The 21628-nt window shown below is 37.0% G+C and overlaps 2 protein-coding genes across 23 annotated transcripts in view; one reads left to right on the plus strand and one right to left on the minus strand.

The window, feature by feature from the left end:
• LOC149046295 (vitellogenin receptor-like) overlaps positions 1 to 21628 on the minus strand; it is a 211140-nt gene that overhangs the window by 92968 nt on the left and 96544 nt on the right. The window contains exon 1 of one of the 3 annotated variants that reach the window (XR_016186786.1): positions 2619 to 3021. The exons of the other annotated variants lie outside the window; for them this stretch is intronic. The gene's annotated coding sequence lies outside the window, so the exon portion shown is untranslated. Of the gene's footprint in view, positions 1 to 2618; positions 3022 to 21628 lie in introns of those variants that run through there. 3 annotated transcript variants of the gene reach the window in all.
• Positions 4054 to 21628, plus strand: part of LOC113684873 (cadherin EGF LAG seven-pass G-type receptor 1) — a 39276-nt gene continuing 21701 nt past the window's right edge. For 18 of the 20 annotated variants that reach the window (XR_016186768.1, XR_016186769.1, XR_016186773.1 and 15 more), the window contains exons 1-11: positions 4054 to 7018; positions 8536 to 10155; positions 11095 to 11336; positions 14285 to 14409; positions 15196 to 15482; positions 16542 to 16702; positions 16783 to 17047; positions 17746 to 18027; positions 19514 to 19662; positions 20224 to 20458; positions 21105 to 21206. Coding sequence is in view for 10 of the 20 variants with exons in the window: in XM_089207003.1 (XP_089063129.1) it covers positions 4288 to 7018; positions 8536 to 10155; positions 11095 to 11336; positions 14285 to 14409; positions 15196 to 15482; positions 16542 to 16702; positions 16783 to 17047; positions 17746 to 18027; positions 19514 to 19662; positions 20224 to 20458; positions 21105 to 21206 (6199 nt within the window). In the remaining 10 variants the exon portion in view is untranslated. The remainder of the gene's footprint in view (positions 7019 to 8535; positions 10156 to 11094; positions 11337 to 14284; positions 14410 to 15195; positions 15483 to 16541; positions 16703 to 16782; positions 17048 to 17745; positions 18028 to 19513; positions 19663 to 20223; positions 20459 to 21104; positions 21207 to 21628) is intronic. The other 2 variants (XM_089207004.1, XM_089207008.1) reach the window with 2 other exon arrangements.

A 21628-nucleotide genomic window follows, 5' to 3' on the forward strand; every position in this document is an offset into this window, starting at 1 on the left:
CTTTTAAATGAACAAACACCTTTGACGCGAATAATTCTAAGTAGAAACCCTCCGTAAAAGATAGATAGTTATGAGATAGGTAAACACTGCTCTGTTGGGATAGAAAAGGCGAGAATAACAATAATAATTGCAATAATGACGATGATGATACATGTAAATAATAAAAATACTAATAACCATACTGATAAAATAGACAACGATAATCTATAGAGGGGTAACTTCTCATGTAGCTTTAATGTTTTCGAATACCGTTGCTGATCGGCAAATTAGCATAATATTCTCTTTGTTGATCAAAGATTAGAATCATGACATCAATCATTGTCTCGTTTTGTTTTTCAAGTGTGTATTGATTCGTCTTGCTTTTTCTATAACGTTTCTGTTAATTTTTTTGACAGTCATCATTAATTGGCAAGCGTTTATTTGCGATCAAGCGGCCACCAAAAAAATGAAATTTTAACGCCCACAATGCAAATGAACCAAAATAGATAAAAAATTTACTCCACCGATAGGCGCCGAAAAGAAAAATGTCCAACATATATAGTCTCCTATATAAATATATATACTAAGGCACTGTTTGTTTCCATCTCTTGGCGACAAAAAGGGACACCGTAGAATTTCAAAATGTTTCTTATTTTATTTTCACTTTCTTTTCTTTGTTTCTATTTTCTTATGATGTACTGTCTTTTAAGACAAAAATGCTTCCTTCGTTTCTATTTTTTTCAAGAAGAGAATTGCGTGAGCGTGCGGATGTAATATGTTGGCTGGCTTACTCTCAGGAAAGATAATAGGCAAACAGGGGTGGGCTGGGGGGAGGTTAAACCTTTAACTTTCAAGATCTGATTGTCAATTCTCCCCTCTTCGTGCTACACATTTCCTTTTTAATTGGATACAAGAATTTGATGTTAGATCAAGATAACAACCTCTACCTGATAAGTTTGAATATTCTCATTACCTGTCTGCTGAATAATGTATGGATATCATAGGAAGAAGATTCATAGTGATCACCACTTGGAGTGAAAGGCTAACCAATCCCACTTCCCCTGAGAACAATTTTTAGAAGGAATAATAATTACGAAAAGATAAGAAAAACAATATCTCTTGGCAATAAATTAATCTAAACGCCCACCGAGTGACGCATGTAGAAATTTTTTTCATGGTTTACGGAACATCTTACGAAGGAAGAAAAACACTCAATTGAAGAAATACTGGATTAGTAGAAAGGCTCGAACATATGGAATAATGTAAAAGATAACTTCACTCCACTCTCCCCCCCCCCCCCCAAAAAGCAAAAAACAAAAACAAAAAAACCGAAAAAGCAAAGAAAACAAAACAATTAACGCCTTGTTCACAAGGTTGGTAGATAGGAGTGACGGAGACAGAATGCATCGTTTGGGAGCCATTTTTCTTCGAAAGACCCTGGGAGAAGGGGGAGGATGATAAACAGACTCCAAGTTAGTTTGAAATATCAATCATGGAACACATTAAATTCTTGCGGTTTAGTACTGCTGTCATATCTATTTTGTCTACGTACTAGAAGGAATCTCTTCGAAAAATTCGTGTCAAGCGTGTAACCGATCTTTCAATCATAATATCCGAAAACAATAAATGCGAGATCATTGATTCGATCCGGCGTCAAAGACCGGAAATGAAATAACTGACCGCACTTCATTTTACTGAAGAACTACTGCTCCGGGGCATGCGCGACCGAAGTCAGCAGAAAATTATTTCAAAGAAGACTGTTAAAGAAGCAGTCTTGGAACAGTGCAGTTTACTATAACGCCGGTAAATTCCTTTGAAGTTTTATTTTACCCTTTTCGCTTGAAAACATGAAAAATGAGCACTGCTGCTCCTGAACTCTAAGCTTGAATTCTTGGCTGTGCTATCAGAAAATCACAGATGGAAAATTACCGTCTTTCAATCATAATATCCGAAAACAATAAATGCGAGATCATTGATTCGATCCGGCGTCAAAGACCGGAAATGAAATAACTGACCGCACTTCATTTTACTGAAGAACTACTGCTCCGGGGCATGCGCGACCGAAGTCAGCAGAAAATTATTTCAAAGAAGACTGTTAAAGAAGCAGTCTTGGAACAGTGCAGTTTACTATAACGCCGGTAAATTCCTTTGAAGTTTTATTTTACCCTTTTCGCTTGAAAACATGAAAAATGAGCACTGCTGCTCCTGAACTCTAAGCTTGAATTCTTGGCTGTGCTATCAGAAAATCACAGATGGAAAATTACCGTTTTCATTCAAACTGTATCAGCGTGAAAATTATTCGCGCTATGATATGTATCGCTCTCTTTAAGAATATTTTTTTTTTCAGAGAATTGCGTTTGAAAATCTTGCATTTAACTAAAGAGGAAAAAGCATAGTAAATTGAAACTTTCATAAAGAATTATCCAAAACTTTTGTGATAACCGCACTGAGTTTATCCACCCGTGACTCAATTTTACTTTGTCCCACGCTGGTGGCAAGACGAAAACCATCTTTCTTTAAACAGTTAGGCAATTTGAAGAATGGATCTTCGGCGCTGTGTGCGTCTGTTGTTTGTTTGATCACAGAAGCCTGGCCCTGATAGATGAGGTTCACATTTTTATGGGTGACTATACACAAACCTCGTGTTGAAAACTTTTCACCCTCTCAAATTTATGTAAACCTTTGGTAAGAACTTGTCAACACAGTTCACTTGACCGAAGACCGTCGGTGCCAGACCAAATTATGCTTTGTGAGTTGCATTGCGCTTAAGGCTCTTGAGTAATTGCGTTAAATTTAAATCAACGTAAGCTCTGTTTTAATTGATTACGGCTTTGATGTCGAGAGTCTCTTGTGATTTTTAAGATATCGCATAGCAAGTGTAGGCGGATCTGCACTCAACGCCTATACTTGGAGTGACTCGCCGAAGCAGTGCACTTTTCTTTCAAAATAGATCGCTGTCATTTTCTGTAAGATTTCAGGACACATTTTTTTCTTATTTCAAGATGACAACCCAGTCGCATCAACTTCCTGCCTTAAATATTTACTTCCGAATTCATACCTGTTGGTATCCAGATTTGATTTAATTTCGCCTCATATCGTATTTCTGTCAATCGTTAATTAGCGACTTAATTATTCCTTGAATTTTTAAAATCTAACGACATATTTCCCCGTTTAAAATTTAATCGATCTTTCTATCAATCCAAGTTTGGAAAGAACAAAAATAATTTCGTTGTTTAATGAGAAGATATACTACGGCTAAGATAAAATCATAGGTAGCCTCAATATCACAGGTTTTTGGATCCTGTCTCTTGTGTTTTATCGTCAACCGATCATTAGCAAGTCTTGACACGTTCAAAGTTACAAACACTTGTAAAGACAACATACCTGACAAAATATTCTAGAAAGTTTTTTCCGCACTGCAAACTTTTGGCACGTCAAGAATTTGAGAGGAAATGTCAGAGTCACGCACGCTAAGCTTTCGTTTACAAGTGCAATTTCGCTTTCCTAATTATTTGCGATCTTTCATCCAGGGATTGAGCACAAATCAGATGAAGGATGACCCAGGCAAAGGTCTGGTTGCGTTATTGTAATAATAATAGTAATCATGTACAATAATAGATATTTTTTATTTTTTGGTTCAGCTGCAAGAATTCGAGACTAACTTCTGAGCTTACGCCAAAGCAATTTCATCAAGATATCTCGTGTGACAGGCATCCAATCCTTAATATACAAGTCAGAACATATTGTCAAAAGCAATTTCAATCAATTTTAATTCCACTAAAAAAATTGTAAAATTCCGCGCAAATCTTTTCAATTTTGCAAAAGTACTTTATTTGAACGATGTTTTTGAAAACTTTTCAATATGTCGAAATGAAAGCACTTGCTGTATTGATCACACGGTGAGCCTCTAGTTCTTCTTTTGTTTGCAAAGAAATCACTCAAGAATGCTTGTGGAAAATCAAATAGTTTTATTTGTCATGCAAACCTTGGGTTCAATAACTCGCGCGGCTACAGAAAGTGATCACGTGAGGGCGAGGAAGCCAATTAGCTGCTGAAATAATTGAAACTTGTCAGTCAAACAAATTAGACCTCTTGCCGACACTCGAGCAAACTAACCGTAAAGATCAAAGGTATTTCAAAGCTGGTGTGCTCTAAGATGAGCGCTCTATCCAATCTTGGGCCGTGTTTATGGAAAAGTGAATTAGCGAGTGTTGTTCATTTACGTATGCTGAAGGAAGAACTGGTGATTTTCAACTTCGCTCATGAAAAGCGCTTATTTTAACACGGTGTCAACAGACTCACCGCCAAATGGCTTGTTTCGACCGCTTATCACTGGGTTTTCTTTTACACTTGTGCCTGTGGCTTTTTCATCAAGTGAACGGCACCGTTATTAATATTTATTCATCGTTAGAGCCGTATAGTATTTTAGCTAATTTAAGTAGACCGGGATGGACGAATTACACGCTTGAAGCATCGAACCCCGACGAACACACGACTCTTCAAATTCTGTCTATTGATTCAACAAACGGATTATTGCGAATGATTCGCAAGCCAGACTGCACATCTCTACAGCTTAATCCGTTTAATATTTATGTATCGTCGAATTCCATTTTTAATTCAGCAGAGAGGACTCTAAGACCTCTGACCGTGACAATTTTTGGAAAAAACTGCTTTAGAAAGCTTCAGAGAAAAGTGTCTCGGACCGCTCCAGTCGGAACGCGTGTGCTTCGATTGAAAGACTTCATTCACGAAGAAGATCCTGCGTCGCTAAGGCTTAGAGATACACCATGGAGAAAGTATTTCAGATTCGACGCCAAATCCGATTATTTGGTTCTTCGAAAATCGTTACTTGGACTTCAAGAAAACACTCTGGTAGTGGAGTTGGCATTTCCGGTTGGTTCTGAGAATGCGAGTGGAAATAAACAAGTTCTTGTAGCGCGACTTGAGTTGTTTATCGATAAAAACGCAAACAATTTTGCCAAGAAGGTACGCCGATTTCGTCGTCGACCACAGAAAACAGCTCCCCGTTTCTCCAGCTCTCAGTTAATAGCTAAGGTTAGAGAAAATGGTCCCGTAGGAACAAGCGTTACTACGATTCAAGCACAAGATACGAACAATGGGTACGCTGGGAAAATTAAATACTCGATGGAAGCGTCCCAGAATTTACTCAGTCAGTCGTTCTTTGGGATCGATCCTAACACGGGATTAATAAAGACTTCAGCTTCTTTAGATCGTGAAAAGATGCCGACGCACTATTTTCGTATCAAAGCCGAATACGAACAAGAAAGATCGTTGTATGCTGAAGCAGATCTGACCATCTATGTCGATGATGTAAACGACAACGCGCCGAACTTCGAATCATCCTCCTACAGCAAAGTCATACCAGAGGATATTTTTATCGGAGAAACGGTCCTTGATGTGCGGGCACGCGATTTAGATACAGGTTCCAATGCAGATATCCGTTACAACATCATTAATAATAGTGGTGTTAACAGTGCATTTGCAATTGGTCAAAGTAGTGGTTCAATAACTGTAGACAAACATCTGGATCGAGAAACTGTACAGCAATACTCCCTTACTGTCCAGGCAAGTGATAGTGCATCCCCTCCTAAAACAGACCAGGCCACTGTGCGAATTACTGTTACTGATGTCAATGACTGTGTTCCTCAGTTTTTAAAGAGAGAATACTCCAAAAAGATTCCTGAAAACATCAAAACAGGGGAGCTAGTTTTGACTGTAAGTGCATCAGATGAGGACCTTGGCACCAATGGTGAAGTCACCTACAGTTTTAGCAGTGGTAATGACCAGGAACTTTTTTCTATCAATCATCTTAATGGTCAGATCAAAGTAAACAAGAAACTTGATTATGAGTACATTCCAGTGCATACACTTTTTGTGATGGCTCAAGACAAAGGTGAATCGCCAAATTACAACGAAACCTCAGTGGAGATATATCTTATTGATGTCAATGACAATGCACCTCAGTTTGTGAATTCTGATTTTCAAGAAATGGTCTCGGAACGTGAGAGTGTAGGACACACCTTTACTCGTGTTACTGCATTTGACGCAGATGATGGTACAAACCAACAGATCATTTACAGTTTAGTGGAGTCCAATTTACCATTCGGTATTAACAGCCAAACTGGGGACTTGTACCTTACCAGAAAATTAGACAGAGAGACAGTGAATCAATATGTATTTCACGTCAAGGCTGAAGATAAGGGCAGGCCCCCTATGAGCAGCCAAACTAAAGTGACTGTCAATGTGGGAGACATAAATGACAATCCTCCAAGATTTTCAAAATCCATTTATTTTGGATCAGTGGAGGAGAATGCTCGCTTTGGAACAACCATTGTTCAGGTGACAGCTACTGACCCTGACCTTGGGCAGACTACCATCTTTTACAGTCTCCAGATATCTATCCCTAGTCAAAGACGATGCTTTCGAATTTCTGGTAATGGTGTTATAACATTATCATGTAGACTGGACTTTAGCAAGACTAGATTCTACTCGTTAACAGTAAAAGCTAGAGACAGTCAATTGGAAAGCTCTGCAGGCGTGCGCATTAATGTAACTGATTCTAACACTCACAAGCCCATTTTCCAACAACGTATTTATAGACAAAGGATCAGTGAGGCTACTGCAGTTGATGGAAGGGTTCTTATTGTCAAGGCAACTGATGGTGACCAAGGATTGAATGCTAAACTGACCTATGCAATTGAACAATCTCTGCAAAACTTTAAAATCAATTCTAAAACTGGCGAGATTACTGTGTTGAGCCTTTTAGATCGTGAAACAACTTCACAGTACAGGTTTGAAGTGAGTGCAACTGATCATGGTAATCCACCATTTAAAGGAACTGCTAATGTACATATAACAGTAACAGATGTAAATGACAACAAACCAAGATTTTTACAGTCCAACTATGAAAAATCCATTCTGGAAAGTGTACGGCCTGGAACACGAGTTTTGGAAGTTTCTGCAGTTGATGATGATGAGGGTTCAAATAAAGCCATTATCTACTCATTTGCAAAAAATGGTAAATATATCTAATTCACTGTTTGATATTTCATCATGAGTTACATGCATAATAAACCCTCAAATAGGGTAATTTAGTATTATCAACTGAGTTGGTAACATAAATTGGCCACCATAAAGAGTTATAAAGCTGATGTTTCGAGTGTTAGCCCATTGTCATGGCTCTGAGAAAGGGCCAAGGCTTGAAACATTAGCTTTGTAATTCTTTAAGGTGGCCAATCTGTACGTAATCAACTCAGTTGATTACGTTATCAACTTAGTTGATAATAATGAATTACCCTGTTAGAATCCTCCACCAATGCAGCGCCATAGTTTCTTTAGAAACTTACCTCTCTTAACCCCCAAATGCTTGCATGTAATGCATATAGACAGAATCTGTCCAATAACATATTTCAATTTCAGGTGTTCATTTGTATTTCCCTGTTGTTTTGTAGACATTTATAGCTTAGTAATCCCCATCCCTTTGCTGCTTAACATCAGTATACAAGTTCTCCATACAGTTCTCTATACATTTTCAATGGTACAAACCCTTTGCTGCTTAACATCAGTATACAAGTTCTCCATACAGTTCTCTATACATTTTCAATGGTACAAACCCTTTGCTGCTTAACATCAGTATACAAGTTCTCCATACTGTTCTCTTTACATTTTCAATGGTACAAACCCTTTGCTGCTTAACATCAGTATACAAGTTCTCCATTCTGTTCTCTATACATTTTCAATGGTACAAACCCTTTGCTGCTTAACATCAGTATACAAGTTCTCCATTCTGTTCTCTATACATTTTCAACCAACAAGGAGAATTTGTAGAACAATCAAGAGTTTCTTGGGTTTGTGATCATTTCCTTTTTTCTCATGACCTCAATGTTTGATCCAGAGGTAAAACTGTTGGGAGTAATTAGATGTTTATCATTCTTAGGGATTAAAGGGTTAAAGATGTAAAAACTGTTGCTTTTTTTTTACAACATTCCAAATCTTTTTTACTTAAAATTCATGTTAAGCTACACTGTCTAACACTGGTGCATGCCTAAAATTTGTTAATGTGTTTTAGCAAGTGGGTGAAGAAAAATCCAATCAGTGACACTCTTGGCTGCTTCTTGTGTTCAACTATTTTTTTGTTCTATTTACATTTTGACATCTGCTGTGATCTGAAGAGACCCATGACAACATTGAATGTGTTTGTTTTTACTGAATAATAAAAGCACAATGTTGTTGGCCCTCTACAGCCTAACATCAGTATGCATATTCTCCATACTGTTGTTTATACATTTCCTTAGGTGCTGATAAGGAGAATTTGATAAACCATCGAGAGCTTCTCTTGTTTATGATCATTTCCTTTATTCTTGTGACCTTAATGTGTGATTCTGGGGGATATTTTAAGGAGAAATTAGATGCTAGTCACTCTTAGGGGTTAAAGGGTTGATAGGTTTCAAGTACAGGTATTGATTAAGCCATTTATGATCGTGTTCCTATTAATATTTTTGGTTGTTGATGTTGTATTTTTCAATACTTATCTAGGTGATGGAGGTGGTGCTTTTCAAATTGACAGCAATCAGGGAGTTATCAGAACTTTGCTGTCACTTGATCGTGAAACAATTCCCGAATATGAACTGACTGTGGTTGCTGCTGACAAAGGCAGACCATCAATGAAATCAACCGTGAAAGTCAAGATAACATTGGAAGATGTTCGTGACAGTAAACCGAAATTTGAAAAGGATCCGTATGTAGTGTTTCTTGATGAAGATGTGAGAATGCGTTCCAATGTGGTCACCGTTAAAGCAGTGTCCCAAGACCTTGTTCAAGGTGGTGAGATTTTTTACAGCATTGTGTCTGGCAATGATCCATTAACATTTGTCATTCAGAGAAATGGTGTGATTATGACCAAGAGATTGTTAGATTATGAAACAAAACCTGAGTATATTCTAAAGGTGCGGGCAACATCATCGCCATTCTTTGTTGAAACAATTGTCAATGTGACACTGAAAGATGTAAATGATAACTCGCCTGTACTTCAGGATTTCTTTGTTGTCATTAATGTTCGAGACGAAAGCTCTACTACACCGCCAAAGTTTAAAATACCTGCATATGACCCTGATGTTTCTGACCGTCTTACATATGAAATCAGTGAAATATCACAAGGAGATTGGGACATGTCTTTGAACAGAACGACAGGTTATCTTGAGGTCAATCCCAAAGTCTTAGTCAACACGTTAGTAAGGCCAGTCCAACTTAAGGTTAGAGTTTCTGATGGAAGGAACAGCCTTCCCGCCAATGGTAAAATTTTTGCAACATTGGTGACATCTCAAATGCTCAACAACAGCTTTACCCTGGATGTCCATGATGTCACTATCAAAGAATTCTTTGATAAATCCTATGAGGGTCTTGTGAGGGGAATTGCTTCTGCTGTGAATTGTGAGGACTACCAGGTCAGATTGTTTAATATAGAATCAAGGATAATCAAGGCAAAGTCACCACTTGAGGATGATATTTCTAATCTCAAGCTCTGGGTGGCTGTTTATAAAAATGATCGCTTTAGCTTTTATAGTCCTTTGTATGTGAGAGACATGGTGTACATAAATATGGTACAGATTTCCAAAATGGCAAAAGTCACTCTCCTTCCTTTCAAAGATGGCTTGTGTGTTGACGAAATATGCAACTTCCCCCTACCAACATCCAGAAAGAGCTGCTTGTCACACACTGACTATACTGACAAATCCAACACCTACAGCTCATTAAAGGTGGTATTCTGCTCAGTTGGAGTGCAAACTAATTACAGATGCCCCTGTGCTACTGACTATCGAGGAGAAAGTTGTGACACAGGTTTAAACTTGTGCTACTCCAATCCTTGTGGAAACAATGGGAAGTGTGTGAGTGTAGAGGAAGGCTACTCCTGTATATGCAATCCAGGAAGAACTGGTGTAAACTGTGAGATTGACATGTCAAAGAGCAAGTGTCCTACAGACTCAAAAGCGACAGAAAATCATCTAAATGCAAATCCATGCCGTAGTGATGGTGGTTGCGAAAATGTTCTTGGAAGCGGGTTCACCTGTCAGTGCAAAGATCCGAGTAAAGTTGATGGGTCACTGTGCCAACTGACAACGCGCAGTTTTGAAAAAGGATCATTTGTTGCCTTTCCAGGTAAGGATTTATTTGTAGTTATATGTACTATAAATCCTAGAATAAGCTCTTCTACTTTTCTTTAGTAAGCACCCCTTTTAAAACTTGCCACCTCTGCATGACTGCACTCTTTTTTACTGAATTTGACTGAATTTCACACTGTATTGAGGATGGAAGAAAAACTTACAGAATTAAGACACAATGAATTTTTGAATGTTGAGGTTTTGTACAATCGCTCAAAGTTTAAAGTTAAGTGCTGGTCTTGTGCAACAAATAGATTATTAATATAGGAGATGGCTTGTAATCAAACAAATTAGTCACATATACTATGTTAGGGGCAGTGCATTCCAATCCAGGTGAACACTTCCACCTTGTATTGGAGGAAAGAATTTTAATTTCATGTGGTTTTTTCATGTGTTTAACCCTTTCACTCCCAGATCTCTAAAGTAATTCTCCTTACTGTCTGCTGTACAGTTCTCATGATGTTAGTTTGGCGAATTCAGTATTGAATCAACTAACAATTGCCCAACTGATATTACTCTTTATTTCTTATCACTTATCTTCCTGACATTGTATTGATATTGAAATGAGGAATTTTGTCTTGGTCACTCTTGGGAGTTTAAGGGTTTAATGTATTAGTGTTCCACCCTTCATGTAGCTCCTTCTAAAAGGTAATTTTATATTAATCTTTTCACCCAAACATCAGTACCCATATTCTCTGTACTGTTCTCTGTACATTCCCTAAATTACTGACAAGGACACTTAATGTACAACAATCAAGAGCTTCTTCAGCTGGTGATCTTTTTCTTTATTCTCATGACCTCACTGTTTGATTTAGGGGTGATATTGTAAGGAGAAATTAGATGCCAGTCACTCTTAGGGGTTAAAGGGTTGTTACTCAATGGCACTGTTTGTAGTTTGTTTTGGGATGATGATGATGATGACTTTATTTTTTCCTAGCATTGAAACAAAGATGGCGTTTACACATACAGATGGAGTTTACCACCACTGAACACAGTGGGCTTTTGCTCTTCAATGGACGGTATGATGGAAAACATGACTTTATTGCAGTGGAAGTGTGGCAAGGACAAGTTCGGTTCAGGTTTTCACTGTTTTCCCATGAAGTCATTGTTACATCAAATGTAAATGGTGGTGTCATTGACGGCAATTGGCATAAAGTGGAAGTGGCATTTCAGAACAGGGTAGGAATTTTTTTGGAGAAATATTTCCAATGTAAATACCATTTAATTCATGAATGTGAATTACAATTTATTTAATCACAAACCTTCTATACTATGTGGGTCTCCTGCTCAGTTAACCCTTAAACTCCTAAGATCTGAGTGTCAGTTCTCTCCTCTAGCTGTTGTACATTTTTTCAAAATTAGTTATGAGAATCTGGTGGTATCAGATCAAGATAACAACTTTGAGTATTCTCATTACCTGTGTAATTGATAAGGTTTGGATATCATTATTACATGTTAGTTACTTCTGGGAGTTGAAGGGTGAAGGAGGCAATGAGAAATTCAATTTATTTTGTGTTACAGTCTGTTAATTTTTTTTTCTGGTATTTTACAATTTGCAAAGTTCTGAACTAGATGTTACTCTAAATTCATAAACTATTTCAAACTGAAACCTACAGTTCAAGTGTAAAACTACAGATTGGAGCTTTTCTAGAGCAAGATTCACATGGTGGTTTCAATATGTTTATGACTGTCCAGTGGTTTTGTTACTTAAACTTTTTTACTCTTAAGGTGACATGTATTTTTGGTGGCCAATAACCTGTAAACAGCTTCTGTATAATTTGAGGGTAAATATGTCAACTTCAGTTGTAAAGATTCAAGTGTCAAGGGTCACCTCTCAAACATAATTATCTGACCACTCATGTTACCCGGATATTTGCTGGTTGCACAAGTATGTGTTAGGTTCCTCAATATCAGAAAAATGGGCAAAAATTGTTTTCTTTGTGGAATTGTTTAATGATTTGAAGAGTGCAGTTTTGGAGTGGTGTATGTTACACAATACTTTTCATTTGACATTCCTTACAATGTTCAAATTCCAATCATTTAAATTGATTAGAGAGCCTTATCTCTTGGAGCTAAAAATTGTTTTTTTAAGGAACAATTTCATGAAATCACACACTCAATCTGGGTTAAATTTTGCTACATGGAAGCCAAAACCTGATAAAAATCTAAAACTGAAAGTTTTTCATCAGTGATTAAACAAACCACCCAAAAGACATGATCAACTTTGGGATTATCTGCTTCTCTGTGCTAATATTTTGATAGATATTACTGGACTATTTTATAGAGCATCTCAATTAGGGTAAAACTCTAAACTTCAAGAAAGTTTTCATGAAAAACAACACTTGCCTGTTTTTCCTCTTGACCATCCATTAAAAAAACAACTCCACTCAAGACAAAAACAAAAAAACCAAACTTGAAATTTTCATATGAAAACAACTACTACCTTCATTGATAACCTCTGAACTTAAAGAAAGTCAAAACATAAAGGAATGAAGATAAATATTTCCTTCTCAGATCAAGAAGGAAGCCAAAACCTGATAAAAATCTAAAACGTATGTTTTTCATCAGTGATTAAACAAACCACCCAAAAGACATGATCAACTTTGGGATTATCTGCTTCTCTGTGCTGATATTTTGATAGATATTACTGGACTATTTTATAGAGCATCTCAATTAGGGTAAAACTCTTGACTTCAAGAAAGTTTTCATGAAAAACAACACTTGCCTGTTTTTCCTCTTGATCATCCATTAAAAAAACAACTCCACTCAAGACAAAAACAAAAAAAACAAACTTGAAATTTTCATATGAAAACAACTACTACCTTCATTGATAACCTCTGAACTTAAAGAAAGTCAAAACATAAAGGAATGAAGATAAATATTTCCTTCTCAGATCAATGATCCAAAAATCATTTTGGAAGTATTACAGCTTCTTCAGAGCAACAAGCTTTTTAAGTCTAGAAAAAAAACAAACAGAACTCCTGCAGTGACAAGCAATTCAAAATTTCAACCTGGCACAGCTATGAAAAAAAACTTAGCATTGAAACATGCATGAACATGCACAACATGTGCCAAGATAACCTGTGTATACAAATGAACAAATTGACTACATAAGGTTAAATTCTCTATATATATTGGGGAGAATTTGAATTTCCTTGTTTTCCATTGGAATAGCGCTGAGTGGTTTGCAATGAGAATGTATGACCTTTAAGTAATTCATTGTATTCTTTCAAAAGTAATTACAAGTTGAAGTATAATTTGCATTGTTTAAAAAAATGAAAAGGTCATGGGAAAATAATGGGCATCACACAACAAAAAGTCTGAACTTGTGAAAAAATACTAAAATATATCAATCCCTTTTGAATGTTGTTGATACTGAATTTTTAACTTAGAGAAAAGGAAAAAAAAAAAGACTTTGGAATTATTTCTCTTCTGGTGTAGGCATGGCAATTACTGTGGCTGATAAGGGAGAGCCATCTTCCAAAACTGCATCACTGTAGATGTAATATCTTGTTGAAATAACAGTTGTGGACTATATGTTAAAGAATGTAAATGAATATATTGTCAGATAATTCTACAAATTGGCTAAAAAAATGATCTGATTTCAAATGCCTGAAGGATAACTCAATAAATATCTCATCTTTTTGCTCTTAATTCAGTAAGTAGCTTTTATGAGATGAACCCTTTAACTATTAGAAGTGATTAACATGTAACTTCTCCCTGTGGTATTCATACATAATTCTGCAAACAGGTAATAAGAATACTCAGACTTATCAGTTAATGTTGTCTTCTTGATCTAACACCAAATCCTTGTAACTACATGTAATTTAAAAGGGAATGTGTAACAGCAAGAGGAGAGAATTAACAATCACATCTTAGGAATTAGAGGGTAAACTGCTATGTACATATATTGGAAGGAGTTAAGGGTTGTGACCATTTCATTAAGGAACACTTTCACCTTTAACCCCCTGTTACAATCCATTATCCAAAGTTATGTTGTGTTTTACTTTGCTGATCTCAGAGTGAGTCTGCTTTGTACTGAAAAAATTTAATTTATAAAAGTATTAGTAACCCTTAGTAACCCAAGATGTTTTTTACCCAGTAGATCATTTTTTTCTTTTTTTCAGACTGGCATTATCATTGTTGATGACTGTAAACTTGCAGTGGCAGTGAATTTTGGGACCAAAGCTGCCTCCTTCCCATGTGCCGCAGCACAGCAACTTCAAATTAAAGATGAATCTGAAAATTACAGGTACATTTTTATGTAAATGCACACCATCAGAGAGGCAGAGTGGCTGAGTGCTTAGGGTGCTGGCCTGGTGCCCAGGGTGCTGGTCAGGTGCTTAGGGCACTGGACTTGTAATCCAGTGGTCCCAGGTTGTAGTTCTCCGCTCAGCTACTTACTGGATCTGTTTTCAGTTGCCCTGAGTTCCACTCGTTGGGTTTGCTCTGTTTAAAGCCAATTTGTCTGCCTTTGGTTTGTTGGGGTTCTTAAAAACTGTGTTGATTTTTATTTACTATGTTTATTTCCAATTTGTTTGAATTAGTTATTTCTTAAATTTATAAGAGAATCGAGAATAGAGAAATATATCATATGAACTGATAATAGTGTTATTATTAATATTATTAATTGTTATTATTATTATTATTATTATTATCATCATCATCATCAGAGCTTTAGGTATCTATAAGCGGGTTAATATTTGCAATAATTTTAGTATAGTGGGTGACCTTTATGGTAAGATTTTTTTGACATTTTTTTTGATCCAAGAAGTGATTTTTTTTGTCAGATTACTAATGTTAAACTGCAATTGGAGCTCTCATTTCTGGGAGTCAAAGGGTCAATTGTAATCTTGAGGGCTAGAAGTTCCTGATCACTGCACTTTGATCACAAGTGTACACTTTTTGCACTGCTTGTCCTATGCATAATTCTACTTACTTTTTAAATTCTCAAAATCATGTATGGAATGTTTTCGTGTTGGGAATAAAAAGCGAACTGCAAATAGCAACAATGTGATCTTTTTTTTTTCTTTTCTAGCTCCTTGGATCTGACTGGCCCTCTTCTTCTCGGTGGGCTTGTGCAGCTACCAGTTAAATTCCCAGTCCTCTACAAACATTTTACTGGCTGCATCAGGAATGTTTACATCGATCACAAGTTCTTGGACCTCAGTCAGCCATTGTACAACAACGGAACCAGTGCTAAATGTAAAGCAATGGGCAACACGTGCGCATATAAACCTTGCGAGCGAGGCACGTGTTTTAACATACTTGGTTCTCGCCGGTGTGACTGTCCCACTGGGTATGATGGAAGTCGCTGTGAAACAGGTATTGAATTTTTTTTTTTTTTACGGATATGTAAGAGATCTTTCCTCTCGCACTTACTTTAGTTTGAAGCGTTCGGAAGAGTACGGAATCTTTTGGAATCTTTTCAAATGCTTAGTATCTAAGATGCAGACAACAGTTCATGAGTTGTACATGATAAAGGACACCTTATGAGCATTTAAATGTATGCGATTCCTTGTTATGAGAAATATATCGTCGAGTTTATCTGATTTAGTGGATCTTCTATTAATAAATGCACGTACTTAATCACCGGTATTTTCGCCTTGAATTATCGATCCATACTAGATTTTGACCCGATAGTTCTGAGAAAAGAGCGAAAAATCAGTTTTGCTGTACATCTGACGAAGATCTGCCAGTTTCAAAAACCCTGTGAACAATCCTCAGAGTTAAAAGATAAGGGCCGAGTTCCTCAAATATTGTCTTCTGTTGTGTCAGCAATTTCTGTTTCTTAACCCTTTCACTGCCAAGATATAATTGTTAATTCTCCTTACTGTCTGTCATACAATTCTTATAATGTTAGTTCTGAGAATTTAGTATTGGATCAATTAATAATTCTCTAAGTGATATTTTTCTTTATTCTCGTCACTTGTCTGCTTGATATTGTTTTGATATTGTAAGGAGAAATTATATCTTGGTCATTTATGGCAGGTAAAAGGTTGATGTAACTCGGATTAATTAATTTCCTAAACCCTTTAACTCCCCGATCAAATTTGTAATTCTCCTCACTGTCAACCATACAATGCTTACAATGTTAGTTCAGAGAATTTAGCATTGGATCTACTAATTATCCCCAAACTGATGTTTTTCTTTATCCTCATCGCTTATCTGGTCGATATCGTATTAATATTGTAAGGAGAAATACTGTCTTGGTCACTTATAGGAGTTTAAGGGTTAAATTGAGGAGAAATTATCCAGGCCTCCAGTTAGCGTTGATTTTCTGGGAGTCGCGTAACCCTAAAATACCCCAACTAAGGAGAACATCAATTTCTTATCACGGGTTCTTATATGGATACCATTCATACAAACTTCCTTGTTTAACAGGTGTGAAATACACTAAGAGATTCTTAGGACAGAGTTTTATGAGGGTGCCTGCCAACTCAAGGGTCAATCTTCCGTGGAGTGTTTCAATGAGATTCCGCACAGCCAAGCCTTCAGGAACTCTGCTTGAAACCTCTTTTTCGTCATCATCTTCGGTGTTAGAGGTAAGTTATGTAAATCAAGGTACATGTTTTAAAAGTCATTGAACATTCTTATACTTATGTGAACTTCATTGCTATTTCAGTTGGTTGATGGTAAACTGTCGTACAACTACAAAGGGCTGTTAGTTCTCCAATTGCCTCACATAGCCGTGAATGATACCCAGTGGCATCACATCGAGATCCTCTGGACAGATTCTTCCCTTAACATAACAATGGACTACATCTACAAAGTTTCTGCAGATGCATCCAGTGGAAAAGACCTTGGAGTTGCCAGACAGTTTTTCATGGGAGCGAGGAAGAATTCTACCAAGTCTGCAGTGTATGGTGGATTTAGAGGCTGTATACAAGGTATGCTTTTCTAAGCAAATTCCTCTAGTTAAACTGTTAGGCTTATGTTTCTGTAGCCTGTTCTAGGTATTAAATTAGTAGCAATGCACTGATTTCCCTAAGCTTGGAGGAAAAGATAGTTGTTTATGAGTGTAGGTAATAACATGATTTCGAGTGCAATTTGGTGTTAATACGCTCGAGTAAATTTTTCAGTACCACAAGATTGCACGAGCTGTAGGGCGAATAAAGTTTGTAGTCTTTGAAAAATTTATAAGTGCTTATTACACCAAATTGCAAGATAAATCGTGTTATTACTTGTTAGTAATTTACATGAAGAAACATCACAGAAAGGCAAGACAGACTAAATGTTAGGTTTGGAGCGTTAGTGTGAGTGCGTATGTGCGTGCGCACGTGCGTGTACGTGTGCGAGCAGGTGCGTACAAGCGCGTGCATGTGTGTTCGTGCGTGCTTGTTTATGTAGTAAGCGTTGAAACTGTGCTTTTGGAGTGAGCATGGTAATAGTGGATGTATGAATATTAGGCCATTTCCGACCCCTTTTTCGTGAAAATAGCTTCGTTTGCAAAAAAATTTCTTTTCCTATGAGAAGTATCGTATCTGGGCTCGTTTTAAAACAGAGGCTATTGGCCTTTCGGAAATGGTCCAACTCGGTTACCCGTTTATACAAGGAGACACTAACCTCTCTCTTTCCATATTTGTAGGGGTTTTTGTCGGAAGCACTGAGATCAACATGAACTCTGGAGTCAATCACAAAACAACATCTGTTTGTGAACAGAAAATGGGAAGCCACTGCTCATCGAACCCTTGTCCAGACTACAGCACGTGCCAAGAGGAATTCGACTCCTACAAATGCATATGTCCCGTAGGTTACGTTGGTAAACACTGCCTGCGCGTATGTTCTCTTAAGCCATGCCGACATGGCAAATGTGAAAGTACAAACCATGGAAAGGGATTCCGATGTGTTTGTCCTCAACAGTACACTGGTAAGTGGAAATTTTTTTCATTTTTTGTCTTTTTTTTTTTTTCATTTAAAATCATTCTCTATTGGACACATTTTTTTGCAATTTGTGGGTACCATTTTAATCCACACAAAGTTGTTATAAATGAAATAAATAAATAAATAAATAAATAGAGAATAATACATGGGCGCGCGTAGATATGGAATTTCCCTTCGAGAGTTTAACTCGGTAGCTCACGAGTGAGATGTGGAGTTGAATACGAGAAGAGAAATTTCATATCTACAAGTAACTAGGTATTATTTTGTTTATCATGTAAACACAGTAGCCTTTTACTGACAAGAAAAGTCGACTCTATTAATGAATTAAAATAAAAGGATCGACAATCCTCGAATACAAATCGTGAAGTCCGTTGGCGCACTCAAGATGAGAACATGCGTTAAATCACTACAAAAACAAACAATGGGCCTAATTTTCAATATACAAAATTTTCAGTTATTGAATTGGTCCTTACCGACAGAAGAAATCATTCAGGTAACCGGCCAAAATCGGCCTGTGGCAAATCTTCCAGTGGTCAATTTTCGTTCTCAGCCGCGAGAAATGCCATTACCAAAACCACTAAATACGTAACTTTCGGTTTTTCTTTTCGTTTTTTTTTGGTTTTCTTCCCTTTCTAGGAAAGTTTGAACGTTACTGTCTGTAAGCGTCGATACGAATATTTCGGTTTTTAAGCAGAAATAATCCGAAAATATTCTGACAAACGACCTTGGATTGAGAATGGTGAAGGCTTTGCCGTTCATTCATCAACTTGACCGAGTGGCGCGAAAGGCGTGTGACGTGTCAGCAGCTGATTGGCGATATCAAACACACGTGAAAAAATATCGTATTTTTTCACGTGTGTTGTTACGGCTTTTCTCAGGGCTGGAAATCCCTTTATAAAATAATTCAAATAGTACTCTGATTGGCCATAAAACCATTTTACATGAGCGTATGTAAACACGGTTTTCGTTCCTCTTTCATTAGTTATTTCATAAAAGAAATGTAAAACGGTTTCCTACGCTTATCTCGTCTTCTCCCAACCTCCCGCGTGTTTACATCAGGGTATGTAAACACAGAAACCATTTTACTTTTCTTCAGTATAACACCGTAGTTTGTATGATAAATACATATACAGCACCCTTTTACTCTTGACGCGAGAGCACCGTTTCGAACGCAAGAACAAAAAAAAACAGAAACAAAAACCTCAGTGCAAAACTGAAAAACAAGATGTGAAAACAAAATGAAAGCAAAGAAGAAAACGAAAACTAAATAAGAGGAACACATAGATATCGTGCTGCTCTAGCAATTTCGCAGTTAGGTTAGCTGAATGATTTGCGGGCGAACTGGTACTGGTGATTAGGCGCGAACTTCCAGTGGGGCGAATTCACCAGTTACCGATATGCAACGCAAATCTCACTGTTGAACTTAAGATTCACTTAAATTTCAAGTTTTAATGGTTTGTATAATTTCTTAGGGGAATTTTGTGAAGTCCGCATGGAGATACCCTGTCGAGATAAGTACTTTGGTGCTTCAAGTATAGGCGTCTGTGGTCCGTGTAAATGTGAAGTGGGGATGAATTTGAGTCCAGTTTGTAACAAGTCTACAGGAGAGTGCTACTGTAATGTAAGTACCACATGGAGGAAGCTTATCAGTTGAACTTTATTTAAACCGTGGAAAGTTTCGAGAGTCTAAACCAGGGGAAAAATCAGAGCAGTTTCTGTTTTTCTATATGAAGTCAGGAGAACGAGGGAAAAATCAATGGGAGAAAAAGCGATAATGCAGAAAACAAATGAACAAATGAAGAAAAAACTCCTTAATCTACCATTATGGACTTAGGCGGGAAAGGAGAATTGTTTGCAGTGTGGGGGGACAAAGTTTTTTGTGTGTGTGCTTTTACATTTCGTCGAAAAGAACAGGTTTTTATACCGATTTGTTTGCGATTTGCATCATTCTTTATTTGATTGGTATAGGTAACAGGGCTGAAAAGTGCATTGTATGGGCGATGTGTCTGAAAGAAAGCCACTGAATGGTTCCCATGTGGTCTTGCAATTTTCGTCGCCTGTAAACCGCGCCTACTGCTCCAGAATTCAGTTCTGAATCTAATGTGTCTTTCATTCACTTGTTACGCAACTGGAAATCAATGTTTTTTTTTTTTTAATTTTTACTCGTTTTGTTTTTGTCCAGGCAAAGCACTATCGAAAGATTGTAAGCTACACATTCTCGGGTGCCCCTGTGTTTAGTGATGGCTGTTTTAGATGTGACTGTGAAGAGATTGGTAGTACTGGTGATCAGTGTGCTACAGAGAATGGCCAGTGCCCTTGTCTTAAAGGCCGAAGGGGAGGGAAGAATGTGGTTGGAAGGCGTTGTAATCAGTGCGAAGACAAACAGGGTCAGATTGTGAGCGGTAGAGGCTGTGTGGGTAAGTGAGATTTTACGTAATTTGAACGCGTTGCAAACGCGGTGAAAATGCGTTTGTATGCGTATTTAATGCGTTTGAAATGGGTTACGTTGTGCGTGTAAGGTGTCAACAGTGCCGATGAAACACGCCTCAACCCGTTCAAAACGCGTCTTTATTGCAGGTGAAATGCGTTTGCATGCGTTTAAAACAGGCGCTTAGACATGCGTTAACTCCCCTGCAGAGAAACAGTCTTTTTCAGTCTTGTCAAATAAGGAAGGATCCCCATTTTTCTAATTTCCTACTTGGGAAAAAGAATTGGTTGAATTGTCGGAAGGTCGTGTGTTTGGTCACATTTCTTTCATGAGAAACGAAAGTTAATTTTAACTCCTCTTTTCGAGAGTTTCTAGAAACAGTTTGCACGAGAAATCGTGAGTCTTCTGTACACATAACTAACAATGATTTGTATTTGTTAAATTATTATTGTTAGTATTATTATTATTATTATTACTATTATCATTATTATATTATTTCACCACATTAAAGGAAGATATCTCGAACAGTATTCGTCATGTTACCTCTTTTTATATATTTATCTACGTATTATTTGTTTACTAAAACCGAAAAATGAGGAACTCTAGAATTAATTTTATTTGTTTGTATTTAATAGTTATAAACACATCATGTCCAAGAGCATTTGCTGAAGAAATATGGTGGAAAAAAGCCGCGTTTGGGACAACAGCAAAAGAAAAATGCCCATTCGGATCATCGGGTTTGTGTTTTGATTAACTTAACTTTTTTTGAAAATTTTGTGATCTCACCATCTATGCCAACGTTTTTTAATTTTGTGGATGAAATGTTGTTTAAGAAGGTAATTATTTATATCATGTTATATCTATGTTAAACCGTACAATTTCTAGTTTTAGTTTTTCTTGTAGTAAGTCGTTTTGCCGATTAGTCATTATTTTATATATGTATTTGTACTGCTTTGAAGGCCGTAAGTTAGATAAATCAAGAATATTGTATTGTATTGTATTGTAAACTCAAGTACGTGAACGAAAGTCGTCGAGCGCTTCTTTGATGTGTTACTAAACAAGGCATTTACCAGTGAATTTATCAGTGAATAAAACCAAGTTACGTGATATTCACGAACGTTTGAGCAGTAGCTCATTAGTATTGCGTTTCTTCGCCCGC

The sequence above is a fragment of the Pocillopora damicornis genome, chromosome 5 (genome assembly GCF_964200805.1).
Source record: "Pocillopora damicornis chromosome 5, jaPocDami1.2, whole genome shotgun sequence".
NCBI lineage: Eukaryota > Metazoa > Cnidaria > Anthozoa > Scleractinia > Pocilloporidae > Pocillopora > Pocillopora damicornis.